We start from the raw sequence: 22,209 nt of genomic DNA, 5'->3' as shown, positions 1-22,209 counted from the left end.
ATCAGCCAAGATCATACTGAATGCTGGAGTAGCTTAGAGAACTGGAATCACCCATTGCTCTCCAGGAAAGCTACGCTTATATCTGCTTGAGTTTAGAAGAGTAAAGAGATTACTTGGTTGAAGCATATAAGCTCCAGAGGATTCTCAACAAGTCTGATGTAGGAAGGAAGTTTCCACTTCTGCGGCAATCTAGAACTAGGCGCCACTTTATATGAATAAAGGGTCACCCATTTAAGAGATAAAGCTATCTCTTAAAGATCTAAGTAAATAATAAAAAGAAATATCTAACGAGTTTTGAGAAGATTTGTAGCTCAGGTTGAGGTTCTGCATGTGAGTTTGCTCACTGAGCTGGAAAGGTTAGTTTTCAGAAGTTTTGTCACCATTCTAGGTAACATCATCAGTGAGCCTCCAATGAAGCGTTGGTGTTATGTCCCGCTTTCTATTTATCTGTTTAGGTTTCCTTGGGTTGGTGATGTCATTTCCTGCATTGGTGATGTCATTTTCTGTTCTTTTTCTCAGAGGATGGTAGATGGGCTCCAAATCAATGTGTTTGTTGATGGAGTTCCGGTTGGAATGCCATGCTTCTAGGAATTCTCGTGCGTGTCTCTGTTTGGCTTGTCCTAGGATGGATGTGTTGTCCCAATCAAAGTGGTGTCCTTCCTCATCTGTATGTAAGGATACAAGTGATAGTGGGTCATGTCTTTTTGTGGCTAGTTGATGTTCATGTATCCTGGAGGCTGGCTTTCTGCCTGTTTTTCCGATGTAGTTTGTCACAGTTCTTGCAAGGCATTTTGTAGATGACGTTCGTTTTGCTTGTTGTCTGTATAGGGTCTTTTAAGTTCATTAGCTGCTGTTTTAGTGTGTTGGTGGGTTTGTGGGCTACCCTGATGCCAAGAGGTCCAAGTAGTCTGGCAGTCATTTCGGAAATATCTTTGATGTAGGGGAGAGTGGTTATGGTTTCTGGGCCCGTTACAACGGACAATTAATTAGGCTCCTTCTCATTATTCACATTCCAGCAGGGTCATCTCTTTCCAGCAATGTCATCTCCTTCCATCACTTCCACAATGTCAGAGCTCATGAATACTCTTTGTGGCACCTGGTGGTAGTTCACACAATGAAATGGAGCCAAAGAGATATCTAACAATGCATGTGAATATTGGGAGCGACACCAGCTTTGCTAGTGTATCAAGGCTAATGCAGTTCAGAGCCTTGTAAAACTATTCTAAATTGCTACTTTAAACACAACAAGCACCAATTCACAAACAAGCTTGAAACAAAAGGGGCAAGAGAAAACTGGCCAACAGATCATTACACAGGATGCAAAGTCATTGTTACACAGAAACTGACGTTTATTAAAGCAGCTGCTTCATACTTACCTTAATATGGAATTCTAGATTCTCATCCATGGAATAGATGTGATCAAAGATGTCTTGTGCTATTCTTGGAATAATGCCCATCAGCTGATGATTATGAAGCTTTCCCTGTGGACAGAAGTTTCAACAAAAATGATTACTTAGTGTACTTGAGACATGTTGAAAACATAATTATTCTGTTGGTGTATATTAAAACAAACTAGATTCACCTAATACCTACAATATCTCGCTAACACAAGCTTGGTTAACTTTCAAAGGATTGCTGTGCATATTTACAGTTGCAAAAACATAGTCTAACTATTTATGAAGAGTCTGGAGAAGGCAAGTGCTGAGGATGACACAAGAAGTCTCCAGAGAAGTTATGTGAGTGGGAAAACATTTGGCAGATGGACTACAAGGTGGGGAAATGTGAGGTTAAAAAAAAACTTTGGCAGGAAGAAGAAAGGAACTGATTATTATTTAACTGGAAAAAGACTGCAGAAAGCCACAGAACAGATGGATGTCAGAGTCCGTGTGCGTAAAGCACAAAATGTTAGTATCCAATTGGCAGTTTTCCAATCATCTGGGTCTTTTCTGAATCCCAGCCTTGTTCTCTAAGGCACCTATGTTCACTTTGGCTACTCTCTTCCTCTTCATATCTGTAAAGAAGCTCTAGCTGTCTATCTCGATATTACTTGAAAGTTTACCCTCAAAAGTTTATCTTCTCCCTCTTAATGTTTGTTTAAGTTATCTTTTGGGCTTTTAAACTCTTTCCCAAAACTCTGGTTTACCTTTGCCAAATTGCATGCTTTTTGCTTCAATTTAATGCTACCTCTAACTTACCTTCTTAATGATGGTTCACTTATTCCCTTCTTAGAATCCTTTCTCATCACTGGGATATATTTTAGATCACACGTCATAGAATTTGTACAGTGTGGAAACAGACCTTCAGCCTAACAAGTCCACACTGGCCCTCAGAGCATTCCACCCAGACCCATTCACCTAATCTACACATCCCTGAACCCGTTCCCAATCTTGTATTCCATCCGCCAAATGTTTTCCCACTCATGCAACCTCTCTGGAGGTTTCTTGTGTCATCCTTAACACTTGCCTTCTGCAGACAGTTCATAATTAGTCAGATTATGTTTTTGTAACTGTAAACGTGCACAGCAATTTAGCATGGCCAATCCACCTAGGCTGAACATCTTTGGACTGTGGGAGGAAACCAGAGCACGTGGAGAAAACCCATGCAGACACTGGGAGAATGTGCAAACTCCACACAGTCACCCGAGGGTAGAATCGAACTCGGGTTCCTGGCGCTGTGCTAATCACTGAACTACTGTGCTGCCCCATGTGTCCGTGTGTGCTGGGATCCGTTTTCTTAATTGCCTATCATGGTCCTCGTTGTCTTTGCTTCTGAACTCTTTTCCAAGTCTATTCCAGCCAGCTCTGCTCTTGCTGCTTTGTAATTATCCTTATTTAAGTTTAGCGTAGTTGTTTCTGACCCAAGTTTTTCTCTCTCATACTGAATGCTAAATCAACTATCTTATGGTCACTATTTCCGAAGGGATTTTTTATTCTGACATAATTTATTAAATCTGCCTCATTACACATCGCCAGATCCAAACCCAGTCTGTTCCTTACTGAACCCAAAACATGTTGTTCTGGGAAACTTTTGCAATTATACAAAATGAATTCTCCCTCATTGCCACCTCTGCCAATCTACGTGAAGATTAAAGTCATCCATCATTGATGTACTGCTTTTGTTACATGATCTCATTATCTTCTGATTTATTCTCAGTCCTCCACAGTTATTTTGAGTTGCCTGTACACTACTCCTACCAATGTCGTCTTCTCATTATTTCTTATCAATTCCTCTGCCAATGGAAACAGTTTGTCCTTACCTACTCTGTTCTGACCCCTCAGAATTTTAAACATCTCTATCAAATCTGCTCTCAATTGTTTCTTCTCTAATAACAATCCCAGATCTCTAAACTATCCATATAACTGAAGATTCTGATTCCTTGAACCATACTCACGATTTTTTTTTCCTTCACCTTCTCTAATGACACATTGTTGTACAGAGTGACAGGCCTCCAAAACAGTAGTTAGGGTGTAGAGTGTAAGTTGAATCAGCAGTTGAAATTGGCCTGTTGCAAAGGTATCACTACGGTTGTTATGGGAGATTTCAACATGCGGGTAGACTGGGAGAATCAGGATGGTACTGGACCCCAAGAAAGGGAATTTGTGGAGTGCCTCTGAGATGGATTCTCAGAACAGCTGGTACTGGAGCCTACCAGGGAGGAGGCAATTCTGGATCTGGTGTTGTGCAATGAACCGGATTTGATCAGGGACCTCAAAGTAAAGGAGCCATTAGGAGGTAGTGACCATAATATGATAAGTTTTAATCTGCAGTTTGAGAGGGAGAAGGGAGAATTGGAAGTGTCAGTATTGCAGTTGAATAAAGGGAACTATGGAGCTATGAGGGAGGAGCTGGCCAATGTTCAGTGGTACAATACCCGAGCAGGGATGGCAGTGGAACAACAATGGCAGGTATTTCTGGATATAATGCAGAAGGTGCAGGATCAGTTCATTCCAAAGAGGAAGAAAGATCCTAAGGGGAGGCAGGGGCGGCCGTGGCTGACAAGGGAAGTTAAGGACTGTATAAAGATAAAAGAGAAAAAATATAAACATAGTAAAGATGAGTGGGAAGCTAGAGGACTGGGAGGCTTTTAAAGAGCAACAGTGGATAACTAAAAAGGCAATACACGGAGAAAAAATGAGCTATGAAGGAAAACTGGCAAAAAATATAAAGGAGGATAGTAAAAGCTTTTTTAGGTATGTGAAAAGAAAAAAAATGTTTAAGACTAAAATTGGGCCCTTGAAGTCAGAAACTGGTGAATTTATTATGGGGAACAAGGAAATGGCAGAAGAGTTGAATAGGTACTTTGGATCTGTCTTCACTAGGGAAGACACAAGCAATCTCCCAGATGCAATAGTAGCTGTAGGACCCAGGGTAATGGATGAACTGAAGGGAATTTATATTAGGCAGGAAATGGTGCTGGATAGACTGTTAGGTCTGAAGGCCGATAAATCCCCGGGACCTGATGGTCTGCATCCCAGGGTACTTAAGGAGGTGGCTCTAGAAATTGTGGACACATTGGTAATTATTTTCCAATGTATAGATTCAGGATCAGTTCCTGCGGATTGGAGGGTGGCAAATGTTGTCCCACTTTTCAAGAAAGGAGGGAGAGAGAAAACAGGAAATTATAGACCGGTTAGCCTGACGTCAGTGGTGGGAAAGATGCTGGAGTCAATTATAAAAGATGAAATTACGACTCATTTGGATAACAGTACCAGGATGGGTCAGAGTCAGCATGGATTTATGAAGGGGAAATCGTGCTTGACTAATCTACTGGAATTTTTTGAGGATGCATCTATGAAGATGGTTAGGGGAGAACCAGTGGATGTAGTGTACCTGGACTTTCAGGAAGCCTTTGATAAAGTCCCGCATAGGAGACTGGTGAACAAAATAAGGGCACATGGTATTGGGGGCAAAATACTGAGTTGGATTGAAAATTGTTGGCTGACAGGAAGCAAAGAGTAGTGATAAACAGGTCCCTTTCGGAATGGCAGGCAGTGACCAGTGGGGTACCACAAGGTTCGGTGCTAGGACCGCAGCTGTTTACGATATATATTAATGATACAGACGAAGGCATTAAAAGTAATATTAGCAAATTTGCTGATGACACAAAGCTGGGTGGCAGTGTGAAACGTGAGGAGGATGTTATGAGAATACAGGGTGACTTGGACAGGCTAGGTGAGTGGTCGGATGCATGGCAGACGCAGTTTAATGTGGATAAATGTGTGGTTATCCACTTTGGTGGCAAGAACAGGAAGGCAGATTACTATCTCAACGGAGTCAAGTTAGGTAAAGGGGAAGTACAACGAGATCTAGGTGTTCTTGTACATACAGTCAATGAAAGCAGGCATGCAGGTACAGCAGGCAGTGAAGAAAGCTAATAGCATGCTGGCCTTCATAACAAGAGGATTTGAGTATAGGAGCAAAGAGGTCCTTCTGCAGCTGTACAGTGCCCTGGTGAGACCGCACCTGGAGTATTATGTGCAGTTTTGGTCTCCAAATTTGAGGAAGGACATTCTTGCTATTGAGGGAGTGCAGTGTAGGTTCACGAGGTCAATTCCCAGAATGGCAGGACTATCATATGTTGAAAGATTGGAGCGACTGGGCTTGTATACACTTGAGTTTACAAGGATGAGAGGGGATCTGATTGAGGCGTATAGGATTATTAAGGGATTGGACACTCTAGAGGCAGGAAGCATGTTTCCACTGATGGGTGAGTCCAGAACCAGAGGTCACAGTTTAAAAATAAGGGGTAGGCCATTTAGAACAGAGTTGAGGAAGAACTTCTTCACCCAGAGAGTGGTGGATATATGGAATGCTCTGCCCCAGAAGGCAGTCGAGGCCAACTCTCTGGATACTTTCTTAGAAAGAGATGGATAGAGCTCTTAAGGATAGTGGAATCAGGATAAGGCAGGAACAGGATACTGATTGTGGATGATCAGCCATGATCTTAATGAATGGTGGTGCTGGCTCGAAGGGCCAAATGGCCTACTCCAGCACCTATTGTCTATTGTTTATTGTCACAGATGGAGGCCATTTGGTCCATCATGTCCAAGCCTGTCCACAAAGATCTGACTACCCTGAATTAATTTTCCAGCTCTTGACTCATAGCCCTGAAGGCTATGACAACACCAGTGAATATCGAAATACTGCAAGTATTACAAGAACCTCTAATTCAACCACCCTTTCACGGAGTGAGTTGCAGACTCCCACCACCCTCTGGATGAAATGTTTCGTTGCAATTCTCCTCTTAGCCTTCTACCTTAATTCTATTCCACTTGGTTATTGACCCCTCTGTAATAGGAATAAAACACCTTCCTAACCACCCTAACTGTACACCTCGTAATCTTATACACATCTCAAGCTCTGAGGAAAACACCAACAACCTTTCCTTTCCTCACACCTAAAACTTTCCAGCCTTCTTGTTATTCTTCTCTACACTCTCTTGAATGTAATCATGTTCTTTCTAATAATATGCTGCCCAGAACTGCAGGGGGTACTTGAGTTGTGGCATAACCAGCACTTTAAACAATTCCAGCATAACCTCCCTGCCTTGTATTCTATGCCCTGATTAATAAAGCTAAGTACATCATCTGCTTTCTTAACCAAATTATCTACCTGCCATAATATGTTAAAGGATCTGAGGATATACACACCATGATCTCTCTGATCTGAGAGGCAAGATGTTTTAGTTTGGAAAGACATCATATGTCAGCACAGTCTTGTTGGGTTGCAGAGCCTGTTTGTGTGCTGTACTGTTCTATGTTTTTTGGCGTTTGCTCAGCACTTTCCAGGGTCTTATCATTCACAGCGTAGTTCCTTGCATTTATCACCCTTCTCAAATGTGTAAGTTTACATGTTTCCAGCTTGAATTTTATTTGCCACAGCTCTGCCCATCTAATTAATCTCCTGCTTACAGCTCTCACTCTTACTATTTACTATTCTATAAATCTTCATATCACCCACAAACTTCTTCACCATTTCTCCTTCATTTAAGCCCAAGTACACTCCAAATAGCAAGGACCCTAGCATCCAGCCTAGTGCAATGCCATTGAAAACAGAACCCCAGTGGAAACAGACTTTCACTCAAAGAAACATCCCACTACCATCACACTCACCTTCCTGATTCTCCACCAAGTTTGGCTCCAACCCACCACTCTGCCTTTGATCCCATAAGCTCTTACTTTCTTGACCAGGCTGCCTGCTAAAGTCTTGCTAAAGTCCATGTAGGCCATATTAAATGCATTATCCTGGTCACCTTTGAAATAACTCTACAGAGGCCAGTATCCCGTTACCAAGTCGCCCTTTATTTATATGTGATAAGTCCTTAACACTGTTCCAGCTCCCTCACAGCCAGCTTTCAGACCGTCAGAATGACTCTTTTTATCTGTCAGCTGGAGCTCCCGGTTTGGACCAGATTAACAGCCCCAAACAAGGAACTCATATTCTATGAGGTCCACCTGGTTGACGTCATTACAATCACCACGACCTCCTCAAAAAATACAAATTTATCAAACACAACCTGCATTTAGGAAATATATGCTGACCATCCCTGATTGTTCCATGTCTCTCCAAGTGCAGATACATTCTGTTCTTAGAATTCTTTGTAATAACTTTCCTTAGGATGTTTGACCTGTAATTTCCTGGTCTATCCATTCTCCACCTTTTTTTTTCAAATAATGGGACAACGTTGGCAACCTTCATATCCTTCTTAAAGAGTGGTGCCCAGGGCTGCACACAAGATGCTTCTTAAGGGCAAATCAGTGCTTTACAAAAACACATGCATTTGCTTTTTTTAGTCCTTATTCTTATTGCAATGCTTTGACTCCATTTAAATGAATTAACTAATTGCTTTCTTAGCAACCAATTGCATATTACCTGGTTTTGAATTAGTTTAATTTTGCTCTTAAATGATTGATTTATCATATCTTCTTTTCAAACATTTTATGTGTGCCAAGTATATCTGCTCCAGGTTTATCAATTTCCTTCATACATATTCTATTAAGTCCTTTCTATTCCAAAAATGGAAGTAATGCAGCTTTCTTAACCTTTGTTTTACACTACGATTCACAAGATGTGGCACAATGGATATTCTAGATGCAGGTGAGACTACGATAATGAGGATAGCAGGAACATTTTGGGCTTCTGCCTCATGCGCCTATCCATTTGAGGCAGCTGAAGAACATTGGACTGGGGACTGTTGGGGTTTGTGGTTTTGGAAGTGGGGGAGGCAGGCGGTTGCTTGAAGAGCAGACAGAGCTTGAATATAACCATTTAGCAACCTTTGGTTCACCCAAGACTTTACATCAGCAACTGTCACAGCCGAGGCTCAAATGGTCTGCAACTGCATCCATTTTCCCTGCTCCTCACTGGGTATTGCTTTGCAATGTGCTGCCCTTGTGCCATATAAATGGTGCAGTGTCACTTTATAGCACTAGGCTGGGAGAGAGAGGGCAAAAAATCTGCTTAAATATCTTTGTTGTCAAAGTTAGCAATCTCATGTTAATATCATTCTAATGATGGATGTTACGGGACCGGAAGATTTCAGTGATAAGGAAAGCCTGGATTTTTTTCACTGAAATGCAGGAGGTTGAGGGGAAACATTATAAAGGCTTATAAAATCACAAGGGGCATCACTAAGATGAATAGCATGGTCTTTTCCCTAGGGTACTGGAGTTCAAAACAAGAGGGCATATTTTTAAGGTGAGAGGAGAAAGACATAAAAGAGATCTGAGAGGCAACTTTTTCACACAGAGGGTGGTTCGTATGAGAATGAACTGCCTGAGGATGTGGTGGATGTAGGTATGGTTACAACACTTAAAATGTCATTGGACAGGTACGTGAATAGGAAAGATTTAGAGGGATATGGGTCAACCGCAGGCAAATGGGACTCGTTTACTATGAGAAACTTGTGTCATTAAGGATAAGTTGTTTACATGTTGTATGACTCTGACGCTAGGAGATGGCGTCCAATATTACTTCAAAGAATATTATTGCCATCTCTTTTAAAATACATTCTAACATTTGTCCAAAAAACTTACACACTGGGATAATGGCTTTGATTATTATTCCACATTAGCTCCATCAAATAGCACTGGAAGATGGAACATTAGCTCTTTCTCTTCATATACTAGCGACATATTATGGTCAATTGTTTAGGTCCTACCAGATTCTCGCCTGAAAACATTTAACGAATTGCATAAGGGCCAATGCACTCATCAACGTGGTTTAATAGCACATCACACAGTGTCTGTTGAATCAATGAATGCTAATGTATCACCCTAGAAAAAAAATCAATTGCCTTCAGGTTGACAGCATGCTTAATAACAAAAACAAACAACAACAAACATTGCTTTGTCACACCACAGCTTGGGGTGCAGCACAAATTAAGTCCGAATATTCTGAAATCATCAATCCAAATGATTCATCCCTTCAGATTTCACCTGAAACATAAATCGTGTCACATTGCCCATCAAAATCTAAACCAGCATCTGCAGTCACTGAAAGCAGATATTCTTTGATAAGCTTCACTTTCATTCTGAAGGAGTTTAACATTCCCTTCATTCTAACTCATATACTCATTCTAATGCATCATATTTAAACTAGGCATGGAGATTAATTAATAATATTAGCATCAAGAAGACCATTGGAAAATTGGTTCAAAGAATTATTTCCTGAACCTCACATTCCCTTAAGTGCTATGGCAATTCACAATTTAATTAATACCAAGCTGTAAAATAACAGCCATGCCATCTGCTCGATTCCATCTATGAGTTTATGAAAAGGGTCAAGAGGGACACAGTTCGTTTTAAATAAATTCTAGTTTCAAACTGTCATGCATAGAAGAATTTTTAAAAAAATTCTCACAATGAAATAAATGTCAAAATGTAATTAAGTTTGAAAATGGATGACAGAGGGCATTGGAGTCCAAAAACAGCCCTCTAAGGAGAGACGGTCTGGATGTGGCTGATTTCCCAACCCTAGCCATGTTTCTGTTGTAAATGATGTGCTATTGAAAAGATGGCAGCTCAAGTTATAAACCATAAACTCTAGGTGAACTGACTGGCATTATATTAAATAAAAACGAAAAGAACTGCGGATGCTGTAAATCAGGAACAAAAACAGAAGCTGCTGGAAAAGCTCATCAGGTCTGGCAGCATCTGTGAAGAGAAAATCAGAGTTAATATTTTGGGTCCAGTGACCCATCCTCAGAACTGTTTTTGTGACTGGTATCATGGCCTTGTTTAAAAGGATAAAAACTTTCAAATACAGATTTGGATTTTGTCTGAGAAATTTAAGTTGCTACAATAACTAACCAGACAAAATCGGCCATTTTGTCAAAAGATAACAATAACTGGAGGATATCCAAAAAGAAAAATTAAAGATTAGATTATGATGATCAAATATAAATAAATGGTAACAAGATGTAATGCAGTCCAATGTAGAGAGACACAACTGTCAGATTATCTTAAGTATGAGGCAATTCAAAATAAAGTTACATTGAATAAAATAGTAACAGATAATATTGGAGCAGGATGAGACAGTTCAGCTCTTTGAGACTACTCCAGCATTCAATGTGATCATGGCTGATCACCCTGTTCCTGCTGTTTTCCAGATCCTTTGATTCCTTTAGTCCCAAGAACTACATCTACATTTTTCTTTAAAGTTTCTAATGTTTGGCCTCAACAGATTCCTGTGGCAGAGAATTCGACAGTCTCATCACTGTCTGGGTGAAGGAATTTCTCCTCATCTCTGTCCTAAAAGGCCTACATCTTGTCATTAGACTGTGATCCCTGATTCAGTGCTCCCTGGTCACCAAGAACATTCATCCCGCATCTATTCTGTCTAATCTGTTACAATTTTATAGGATTCTGTGAAGCCACATCCACGCCCACACCCCCCTCACCTTCTTCCAAACTCCAGTGAATATAATCCTAACCGATCCAGTTTCTCCTCATGTGTCCTTCTGTCCCAGGACTCGGCTTGGTGAACTTTCTTTACACTCCCTCAACAGCCAGAATATCCCTCCCCAGGTAAGGAGGCCAAAGCTGCGCACAATATTCCCAGTGTAGTCGAATCAACACCCTCTATTGTTGCTGCAGGACATCTCCATTCCTGTACTCAATCCCTCTTATTATGAAGGCCGACATACCATTTGCCTTCTTCACTGCCTGTTTAACATTTACTTTCATTGACTGGTGTGCAAGGACACCAAGGTCTCAATGAACCTGCCTCTTTTGCAATCTATCCCCATTTAGATAACAATCTGCCTGCCTGTTTTTACTAACAATGTGGATAACCTCACATTTATCTTCCTTAAAATATCTACATCTCACTGAAGTTTCTATGCATCCTCCGCATAGCATACCCTCCCTCTCAGCTTGGTGTCACCTACAAACTCGAAGATATGATACATAGTTATCTCATCTAAATCATTTATGTATGTTGTGAATAGCTGGGGTCAAAACACCAATTCCTGCGGTACCTCATTTATCACTGCCTGCCACATGGAAAAAGACCCATTCATACCTATGTTTTGTTTTCTGTCAGCCCATCAGTTCTCAATCTATTTCAGGACATGACCCCCAGTGCTTCAATTTTGTACGTTTGATCTCTTACTTTGGAACATATCGAAAGCCATCTGAAAATCCAAGAAACTACACCCACTGGCTCTCCCTTATCAACTCTACTTGTTACATCCTTGGAAATTTTCAGCAGATTTGGCAAGCATGATTTTTCCTTCATAAATCCATTTTAACTCTGTCCAATCATTTCACTATCTTCCAAATGCTCTGCTATTACATCATTTATAAACAGACACTAGCATGCTTCCCACAACCAATGGAAAGCTAACCGGTCACATTAGCTATCCTCCAATCCATGGGTGCTGTACCAGAGTCTATAGAATTTGAAGGTAACCACAAGCTCATCTGTTATGTCTAGGGCTAATTCCATAAGAACTCTGGAATGAAGGTTATCGGGCCATGAGGATTTATCTGCATTTAATCTTGTGAATTTCCAAATATCAATTCCTCCTTCCCATTTGATTTTGAGTTCCTGTACATTTAAGGGTGTTATTTGTGTTTCCTTTTGAAGGGAGAACTAAAATATATATTTCATGAAAGTGTGAATCAACAGGAATAATAAAACTACGCAATCTATGCTCACATGTTGATATCCTTCCATTTCTTTCATGTTACAAATATATGCTGTACAAGTAATGGGAAAAAATCAGTAAATGTGATAAGTGGTTAACCAGATAACACTTGTGTGAATAGGAGGAAAAGGTGAGAATTTGATTAGTTTTGTTCACTTTCAATTTTAGTTATTGTCGCAAAAATATTTCATTGTAGAATCCCTACAGTCTGGAAACAGGCGCATCCCCCTATAACCCATGCAAGCTACGCATCCCTGAACACTATGGGAAATTTAGCATGGCCAATCCACCTAGACTGCATATCTTTGGGCTGTGGAAGGAAACTGGAACATCTGGAGGAAACCCATGCAGACACAGGGAGAATGTGCAAACTCCACACAGACAGTTGCCCCAGAGTGGAACTGAACCCGGGTCCTTGGTGCTGTGAGGCAGCAGTGCTAACCACTGAGCCACTATTCCACACCCATTTCCCAAAGTGGATATTTTCCGCTTTTGGAAACACACATGAACTACAAATCATCTATTTACCTCCATAGTGTGTGTTTTTCCAGAGGATGTTTGACCATAAGCAAAAATAGTTCCATTGTAACCATCAAGCACATCTGAAAAAGAATGACATATTAGTATGATCGAATGTGCAAAAATATAAGTATAATGGTTGACATGTTTGTTCAAATCATCTTTGAGTACTAAATGCATTTCAAAGATTGCTGAAACATCATCTTCTTACGTATAATAAATATCATCATTTCATTAGTATTGTGTTGGAGGTTATGTACTTTGGGACATCTAAGATACATGACAAGATGCTACAAGTCTTGCTTCAAACTTTAAAAATTTAATTTTTTCATTGTGAAATATTTATCTGAATGTGAGGCACATTTATAGATCATTAAATTTATTTGAATAGCAGCCAATCATTGCCAAACTAAATACAACTTTTCTTGAAGAACATAAGAGGAAACAATTCCTTCAACATCATTCAATAGCTAATTATCAGAAGCAGCGAATGAAATTATATTTGTGACTCACATGAGAACAGAGGATAAAAGGCAAAGAGAATGGTAATGGATGTTAATAGCAGAAGAAAGGTCAATCTTACAGTGAGCAAAATCATGAGAAGAAGGCAGGATGGGTGATATCAAATGGAGATCGGAGTTCATGGTCTGACATTGTTGAACTCAATAAATATTAAGTCCAGAAGGCCGGTAAAGTGCCAGAGTGGAAAACGAGGTGCTATTCTTCCAGCAAATCACTGAACGTTTTTGGCAAAAATCAAAATCTACAAGCACCCCTTTATCTATCTATCTTGCTAGTGACCTCCTCAAAAAGATCCCGGAAAATTATCAAACGTGATTTTTCATTCATGAAACCATGAAATTTATGAAACGTTCATGATGACTCTGCCTAATCGTGGTGATTTTGTAAGTCACATTGTTACTTCTTCAATAACAGATTCCATAATTTTCCCAAAATTGATGTTAGGCTAACAGATCTATATTTCCCTGACTCGTTTCTTTCCTTAGGGATGTTAGATTTGATATCCTCCTCTCTGTTGTTTCCCAAATCTAGATAAGTTCAGAAAATCACAACCAGAATAACCACTATCCATGCATAAACATTTTTTAACACAGCAGATATAACACAGTGTGGAGCTGAAGGAACAGAGCAGGCCAGGCAGCATCAGAGGAGCAGGAAATCTGACATTTCAGGTCAGGACCCTTTTTCAGAAATGTTCAAATCATCTTTGAGTACCAAATTGCATTTCAAAGATTGTTAAAACAACACCTTCCTATGTATAATAAATGTCATTACTTAATAAGTATCACGTTGCAGGTTATGTTCAGAATAGGTTCAGAACATTTCTGCAGAAGGATCCCAACCCGAAACGTCAGCTTTTCTGTTTCTCTGATGCTGCCTGGTCTGCTGTGTTCCTCCAGCTCCACACTGTGTTATCTCTGACTCCACCATCGGCAGTTCTTACTGTCTCTTTTAACACAGTAGGATGTAGCCCATCAGGATGAGGGGATTTACCAATTTTCCATTCCATTTATGTTTCCTGGAATGTTTCTTTTAAACTGTCATTAATTACTTCCTTGTTCTCATTATAACCTCAGATCCCCACTATTTCTGGTCTGTTTATTTGCTTTGCATCTCTGCCATTTCCTTATTCTACATTATAACCTCTATCCAGCTTCTAAATGAGTAACAACTATTTTCATTACTCTTTCCTTTTTAGAGGGTTCTTTCAATCTGTTTTAAGTTTTTGATTCTTCACATTCTAGTTTCTTCCTCTTTACTGGTATCAAAACCTATTTCAGTCCTCAGGCTTACATTTGCATTTCTCAAAGTAATAAGCCTTTCCCTTAAATCTAACACAATTTTTAGCCTTTTTAATTATCCATGATTACATCAGTTTTCCCAAGGGATTTTTAAAATTTCTTCAGCAAAGTACTTATATTAAGAATTGTGAAGCATTCCCTTTGCTCACTGGTCATACTTTTTAATCTAATATCCCTGTCTCTCATGTCCGTAAACTTATAAAGTTCAACACTTAACTTTCAGATTTTATGCTTGCTAGAACTGAATATAATCATGCACAGGGCCCAGTCCTCAGCAAATGGAAAGAATATGTTCAGACACTGCATCGTTTTTCAATTAGACAATAGCATGGGGGAAGAATATCCTGGTGTATTCTCTAATGGCAATGCCTCAAGCAGTGTGGAATTACCGAGCAAACAACACCCTTTTCTCACGCAGTACAATTCTTGCTCTCTCTGAAACCTGGCATTCTTGCATTTATCCTGAGGAATGGGAGATGAAATCTTTTTTTGTATCTTCTTTCCATAATAATGTTCTTAATTCTTCATTAATATTCTGTCCAACAATATAGCAGCAATTAGAATACCTGCATCACACCCATGAGTATTCACTGCCCCTTGGTTAGTTCTCATCCCCATCCAAACAGATTCTACTTTCTGCTCTTCTAAGTAAAGATACCTTCTCACTTTTGTCCTTATGTCACCCTTTATTTTAAAGGCTAGGAGCAGGAGTAGGCAATTCAGCCCCTAAAATCTGCTGTGCCATTTATTGTGATCATAGCTGATCTCATCTTGGCCTCAACTCCACTTTTCCTGCCTGCTCTTCACAACCCATTATCCCATTACTAATTAAAAATCTGCCCATCTCTTATCAAGGCTGTCCCACATCCTTTGACATTTTGTCTTTCTTTTCAAAAGTTGCTTAGAATATTTATTGGAACCAATGACTTTGTGCAATATTCATAAGTATTCCCTCGCTGTACTCCACAAATTGGCTTTGTTTCAGTGCATTGGAAGCAACAATCTGTAAAATCTACCTTTAACAATCTGCTTGGCACACGCATTGTAAACTTGTTCCTGGGTTGTGTTCGGAGAAAACACCTTGTCAAACACAAAAGGTTTCCCTTGCTGGAAGAAGAGAGAGAAAGAAATCCACATTTTAAAATTTCTGAAAAACAAAGGTCTTCAAGCATCATATTTCTTATCTAATTCTGAAAACCATACAAATCCACATTCACTGCTGAGGCTGATTGAACAGTTAAAAAAACATTGTATTAAAATACTTTATTACATCCACACAGCATCCATGATTTTACAAAATGTCTTAAATTACTCACATTTAGAAAAATATGAATTAATTAGTGAAAGGCAGCATGGCTTTGTGCAGGGGAAGTTGTGTGTGTCTCCCAAACTTGATTGAATTTTTTGGGGAAGTGACAAAGCTGATTGATGCAGGTAGGGTGGTAGATGCTGTCAACTTGGACTTTAGCAAGGTCTTTGACAAGTTCCCACATGGCAGGCTGATACAAAGATGGGGTCAAATGGGATCTGAAGTGAGCTGGTTAGATGGATACAGAACAGGCTGAGTCAAAGAAGATAGAGTGTAGTGGTGGAAGGCTGCTTCACAGACTCCAGATCTGTGATCAGTGGTCAGGGAGCAATGCTGGGTCCCCTGTTTTTTTGAAATTTATAGAAACAATTTGGAGGAAAATTTATGTAGTCTGGTTAGTAAGTTTGCAAATGTCACAAAGATTCAGGGAGCTTCAGATGCTGAAGAGAATTGTCAGAAGATACAGCAGGATATAGAAAGGCTGGGGACTTGGGAAGAGAAATGGGAGATGGAATTTTATCTGGACAAATGCAAGGTGATGCATTTTGGAAGGCCTCATGCAGGAGCGAAGTATACTGTAAATGATAGAATCCTTAGAAGCATTAACATACAGACAGTCCACAGTTCCTTGAAAGTAACAATACAAGTGGATGAAGTGGTCAAGAAAGCATATGGCATGCTTGCCTCCATTGGGGCATAAAAATTTCAGAGTATAAAAACTGGCAAGTCACGTTATAGCTGTATATAACTTTAGTTAGGTCACATATGGAATACTGCACACATTTCTAGTTGCCACACTACCAGAAGGATGTGGAGACTTTGCAGGAAGTACAGAAAAGGTTCACCAGGATGTTGTCTGTTCTGGAGGGTATTAGCTATGGGGGAGATTGGGCAAACTTGGTTTGTTTTCACTTGAATGTCAAAAGATGGAGGACGACCTAACAGAAGTTTACAAAATTATGAAAGGCATGGATACAATGTATAGTCAGGTACTTTCTCCCAGGGTAGAAATGTCAATTACTAGGGAATATGGGTTTAAGATGAAAGGGGATAAGTTTAATGGAGATAGTAGGAAGTGCAGATGCTGGAGAATCTGAGACAGCAAGGTGTAGAGCTGGATGAACACAGCAGGCCAAGCAGCATCAGAGGAGGAGGAAGGCTGACGTTTCGGGCCTAGACGCTTCTTCAGAAATGTTTTGCCATCCCTATAAGTTTAATGGAGATGTGAAATGTAGGTTTTTTTATACAGAGGGTGGTAGGTGCCTGGAATGTGCAGCCAGCTGAGGTGGTAGAAGCAGGTAAATTAGCAATCGTTAAGAGGCGTCTTGACAGATACATGAATGGTCAACAAATAAAGGGATAATGACTATGTACAGGCAAAAGGTTTTTAATCTAGAAAGATGTCATGTGTTGGTGCAGGTTTGGTGGGCTGAAGGGTTTATTGCTGTGCTGTACTGCTCTTTGTTCTATGCACATCCCTTATGAAGGTCATTAATTTCAGCATCTATATCATAACCTGAGATATATTTTAAAATATTGGTGCCATTCTGATTATTGTCATCACACCCACAAGATTCTTGACTAGTTACATACATGACTTTCAATCTAAAGTTGTGCATAAATAAAAACAAAGGTGTGGAAAATGTTTTAAAATCTTGCAGCATCTGTGAAGACAGCACAGTCATTGGACTCAAAATAGCAACTATTCTTCTCTCCAGGATGCAGCCTGATCTGCTGGATTTCTCCAGCACTTTCTGTTTTTATTTTGGATCATTGGAAACAGTAATATTTTGCTTCTAATTAACCATAAGATGTCAGAGCAGAAGTAGGCCATTCAGCCCTTCGTGTCCGGTCTGCCATTCACTGATCTTATAATCTTCAACTCCACTTTCCATCCTTTTGCCTGCAATTCTTGATTCCCTTACGGTTTAAAAAACTGTCTACCTCAGTCTCAAATATACTTAATGACCGATAACTAACGTGTGTGGATTTGTTGCAGGTGTAGTGCTTAGCCCAATACAGTCTTGTGATAAATTTGACAGAAGTTGAGTTGAAGTGCTCCCGTCTGATATTGCTTATTCCTGCTGTAAAGGATGACATTATTAACCGACATTTGCAATAAGCCTCTCTTGTATCCTGCATTGGACACAGGTCAAAATGAATTTTCATCCCAGCCTCAAAAGAAAACTCTTCACCAATCTGACCCTTTAATTTCCCACATCAGTAATAGACACTCTTCAACTTGTTTGAGACTGCTACACAATGACAAGGGCGGGGGATCTTCTAATTGTCCAGAGTATACATGTAGTAAAAAGGCAAAGATATACAAAAACAAATTTAGATTAGGTCCATTTGCTTAGGCATTGAAGAGGGCGTGGGCAAGGAATGAGGGTAAGGGATGCATAGGATAGGCTGGAATTGTTTTGCACAAGACAGCATAGTCAAGTTTATGAAGAATATCTAAGAGCTCCAGGTTGTGTTTCACTGTTCAAGAAAGTTAGATTTCAAGGGTGTCATTCACGGGGCACCCAGGATAATGGGGCATAGATGTTTTGAAAGCAAATTTCTTGATGTTGTTTCATTTTTGATCAAGATAATTTTAATCTCATGCAGGTATGACCCAGGATGATAATTAGGTTTCCTAAAACCTCTGAATTCTCTAATAGTAAATTGTTTGCATAAAAAAGAGCAGTAGCCAAATTTTAAAAAGCCACATTATACAAAAGTACCTGCATAATTGTCGAATGCCACATTCGGTCCTCTCCTATAGACATGCTAATCACCAATCAAAATGTGCATGAGTAAACAAAAGCATAATCACTTTTTGGAAATGCGAAATTAACAAAAGCCAAATTAAATGTCAGTTCTGCAGTTCTATGTTCATAATAAAAAATGAATTACCCCGTCAGCAGTTAAATCTCTAGGTGCACAGTATAGCGTCAGAGTGGAGGCTGTATTTTTGAAATGCTTCCAGGTAATCTGCAGTGCTCAAAATACTGCAGTTGCCTGATCACAAACACACTGAACACTGTCTAAGTGCTGGTTACCCTGGTCTCCCTATAGCATGTTTACACCCACAAAGCTACATTGGAAATGAGGAGATTTCTAACTCCATCAAACTACCTGAAACATATGCCAGTTACTGAATCTTTCAAAGTAGTCTCATTATTTTTATTTACAGTCTTAATAACATCGCTGTGTGCTGGTGTGAAATTATTTTGTTAAATCAATCTTGCACAATGTGTAATACTAATTAGACATTTGCTGCATTTTGTGAATAGAAGTGTTTAAAATGCACCTTCTGAATGGAGGAATTCTTGATAAATCTTAAAAACAATACGCAATGCAGTAACATAAATTATTCTAGACACTTCATGTCATAAGCAAATGACATGAAGAAAATAGCATTCAGCACTCCTTCCCATTCAATGCCTTATAAATGTTTTGAACACAAACCACTGTATAAAGCTTCATTTTTTGTTTGTACAGTATGTTGTTTCATAAGGCTTAACAGGAAACATAATGCACAAGACACGTAGATGTGGACAGCAAAGCTTTGTATTCTACACTGAGCACAACAGGCTACGTCAATCAAGTTCCCAAGTGTAAACAGGTAATTTCTCATTGCCTTGCAGATAAAAATATCTCTGCCTATGGCTCCTTAAAGATGATTACGTGTCAGAAACAAGCCAGATGAAACTGAGTTTTGATCAAATTGCACATATCAGAAAAAATATTAAAGGTGAAACATTTATATTCATTGCATCTGTTTCAATATTAACACATTAGGGCAGATTGAGTATTATTTATCTGTATCATCTGTAAGCAGCTGCTAATTCCATGATAGTATTTTAACTAAGATTTAACCTGAGTCCAAGTCTGGCCACCACACTTTAGAAAGAATATAAAGGTGATAGATAAAGTTCAGACAAGATCAATTAGAATTTTACCAGTATTGAAGGGTTAGAACTGGAATTGCACTCCCTAGAAGAGAGATGTTTTAAAGGGAAATTAAATGAAGACATTAAAAATTGTCAGGAGATTTGACAGGAGAATCAGGGTGGAAATGCTTACAGTGGCAAAAAAAGTTGGTAACCAATAGATACAGAGTTAAAATAATTGACAAATAACTGATATGCTGTTGGAAGGGTGACAAGGAAAATTTTTATTACACAGTGAGTTATAATGATCTGGAATGCATTGCTGGAAAATATGATGGAAACAGATTCATTGGTAACTTTCAAAAGGAAATCAGACCTCTACTTAATTAAGGTGTATCTGCAAGGCAGTTTGCACCAAGCTAAGGAATGGGACTAATAGCTAGCTGTTATCCAGGTCAGCACAGGCCCTTGGCCTAGTAAGCCCCTTCGATGGAGGAAAAATATGGTGAACCTGTTGTACACTAATATCACAATTAAGAGGAAGAAAATTTATAGAAGACAAGGGCAAGATTTTCTCCTTCTTCCCCTATTTCTAAGAATGGCTTGGCTCATCGTGCATTAAATCCTTTCCAACGGAAATGGTCAACAAGTAGTAAATGCCATAGTAACCTTTATAATTTGATTTTCAATCTGATTTTCATTCTGATGAAGGGTCTAGGCCCAAAACGTCAGCTTTTGTGGTCCTAAGATGCCGCTTGGCCTGCTGTGTTCATCCAGCTCCATAATTTGTTATCTCGGATTCTCTAGCATCTGCAGTTCCCATTATCTCTTGCAAAACTTGTATTTGATCAAAATAAGTTAATATTTCTGAAGCATCTATTCTCATCTTCTAAATACATATGTGAACCATCTTTTAAAGCTCCCTAGGATATTTCAAGATCTTCAGGCTTTGACTGCAACTGTGCATTACACAATTAACATTTTGAACCTGTTTATCACATCTATTTCGCACCTTAATTGACAACTATATTGCAGCTTTGCTGAAGAGGTTTTAAAGAATGCAGTCCAGATGCAATGGACCAAATCAAATTCCCTCAAAATCTAGTAAGAAGAGAGCTTAGACCCTAATTTTTTTCTTATTTTAAAGGCAAGTGTTGGGGATTGCATTCTGGATGCAATTTGATTGGTCAAACAATCAGTCTTGAAGCGAAACATACTTTATTTGTACACTATAAGTAAAATATATTGAAGAAATTAGAATAACAACTCTACTGGAAAATTTAATGGAATAATAGATTATTTACTAAACAGTAACTCTTCCAATACAGTAACATCATATAAAGGCAAATTGGCAAAGGCAAATTCAGTAAAATAGATTGTCTGACATGTAATTCTCCCATCCAAGAGGAAAAATACATAATGGGTAAATTCAGATAGAGAGAGTAGCAGGGAGAGATGTACTGCAGCTTCCAAACCCAGCTTCATAACCCCAACAACTATCACTGGAAGACTAAAATGAAAAATCCTGCTTCTGTGAGAGTTTGCCCCATCCATTCAGGCTGCTTCTATTGTTCCAACTTTATGTAAAACCAAGGACTCACAAGCTGTTTACTCTGTTGGATTCAAATCGATAGCTTGGTGCCTGTGTCTTAATAACTCTCTTCAAAAAAAAAATGGACAAAATCCACTTCTTAGAGCCATACTATTGTCACATGGAAGAAGTGATTCTGAACAAAATGTTCACATCTAAACAGAAAACTGAAAAGCTCATGCACTTCATCAGGCGATTGGATAGGGTTGTCAAGGAGAAAATCTTCCCAGTGGTATCCCTCATATCCAATTCCTGCTGCAACTTACCACTCACCATTCAGGGACCAACTCCCAGAATCCACAGATTCTGTATTACTCCACAGAGGCTGATATACCCCGTCACCAAGTCACCCTTTTATTTACAAGCGGAATGTCCTTGACACTGAGCTCTCAGAATGAGCAGGGTGTCTGACACTTCTGTTCTCATCTGTCAGCCAGGGGTCCCTGATTGGGGCTGTTGACCTGGACCAATCAGGGAACTCATACTGCATGAGGTTCACCTGGCTGACCTCACTACAATCACTGAGGTGAACGAAGTGGGGCAGGGTGGCTGTGAGTAAGTGATCTCTCTGAGAGTAAATGAAGAGACTAAAGAAGCAGCCTGGTCCAGTCCGTGAGCAAGGTATATGTCCCTGAGCACACAGAGCCTTTCACGTAGTATTATAATTTTAGTTGTGCTGCAGTCCAAGGTGTAGCACTGAATGGCAGAAGTGTCCTCTAGACAATTCAGTGAGGGTTCTTCGATGCTAGTACATGTTGGATGCCAATGCATGTGACTACTGCCCATGAAACATGCCCCGAGACATTGGTGCCCTGTGTCTATAATAATACAGCAATAATGTGCACTGATGAATTTTGCAAACATGAGCCTCAAAGGAGATTTAGAAGCACGGGCCATTTGATGGCTGCTGCAGGTGCATAGTTATGAGGTAAAGC

At 39.6% G+C, this 22,209-nt stretch overlaps 1 protein-coding gene across 2 annotated transcripts in view; it reads right to left on the bottom strand.

Moving 5' to 3' along the window:
• Positions 1-22,209, bottom strand: part of LOC125454109 (kinesin heavy chain) — a 190,265-nt gene that overhangs the window by 102,511 nt on the left and 65,545 nt on the right. For both annotated transcript variants that reach the window (XR_009445962.1, XM_059647460.1), the window contains exons 2-4: positions 15,510-15,600; positions 12,680-12,753; positions 1,377-1,481 (exon numbers count right to left, since the gene is read on the bottom strand). Coding sequence is in view for 1 of the 2 variants with exons in the window: in XM_059647460.1 (XP_059503443.1) it covers positions 1,377-1,481; positions 12,680-12,753; positions 15,510-15,600 (270 nt within the window). In the remaining variant the exon portion in view is untranslated. The remainder of the gene's footprint in view (positions 1-1,376; positions 1,482-12,679; positions 12,754-15,509; positions 15,601-22,209) is intronic.

The sequence above is a fragment of the Stegostoma tigrinum genome, chromosome 7 (genome assembly GCF_030684315.1).
Source record: "Stegostoma tigrinum isolate sSteTig4 chromosome 7, sSteTig4.hap1, whole genome shotgun sequence".
In the NCBI taxonomy this organism is placed as follows: domain Eukaryota; kingdom Metazoa; phylum Chordata; class Chondrichthyes; order Orectolobiformes; family Stegostomatidae; genus Stegostoma; species Stegostoma tigrinum.
Note: the sequence above shows the minus strand (reverse complement) of the source record. Positions and strands in the feature narration are given on the sequence as shown.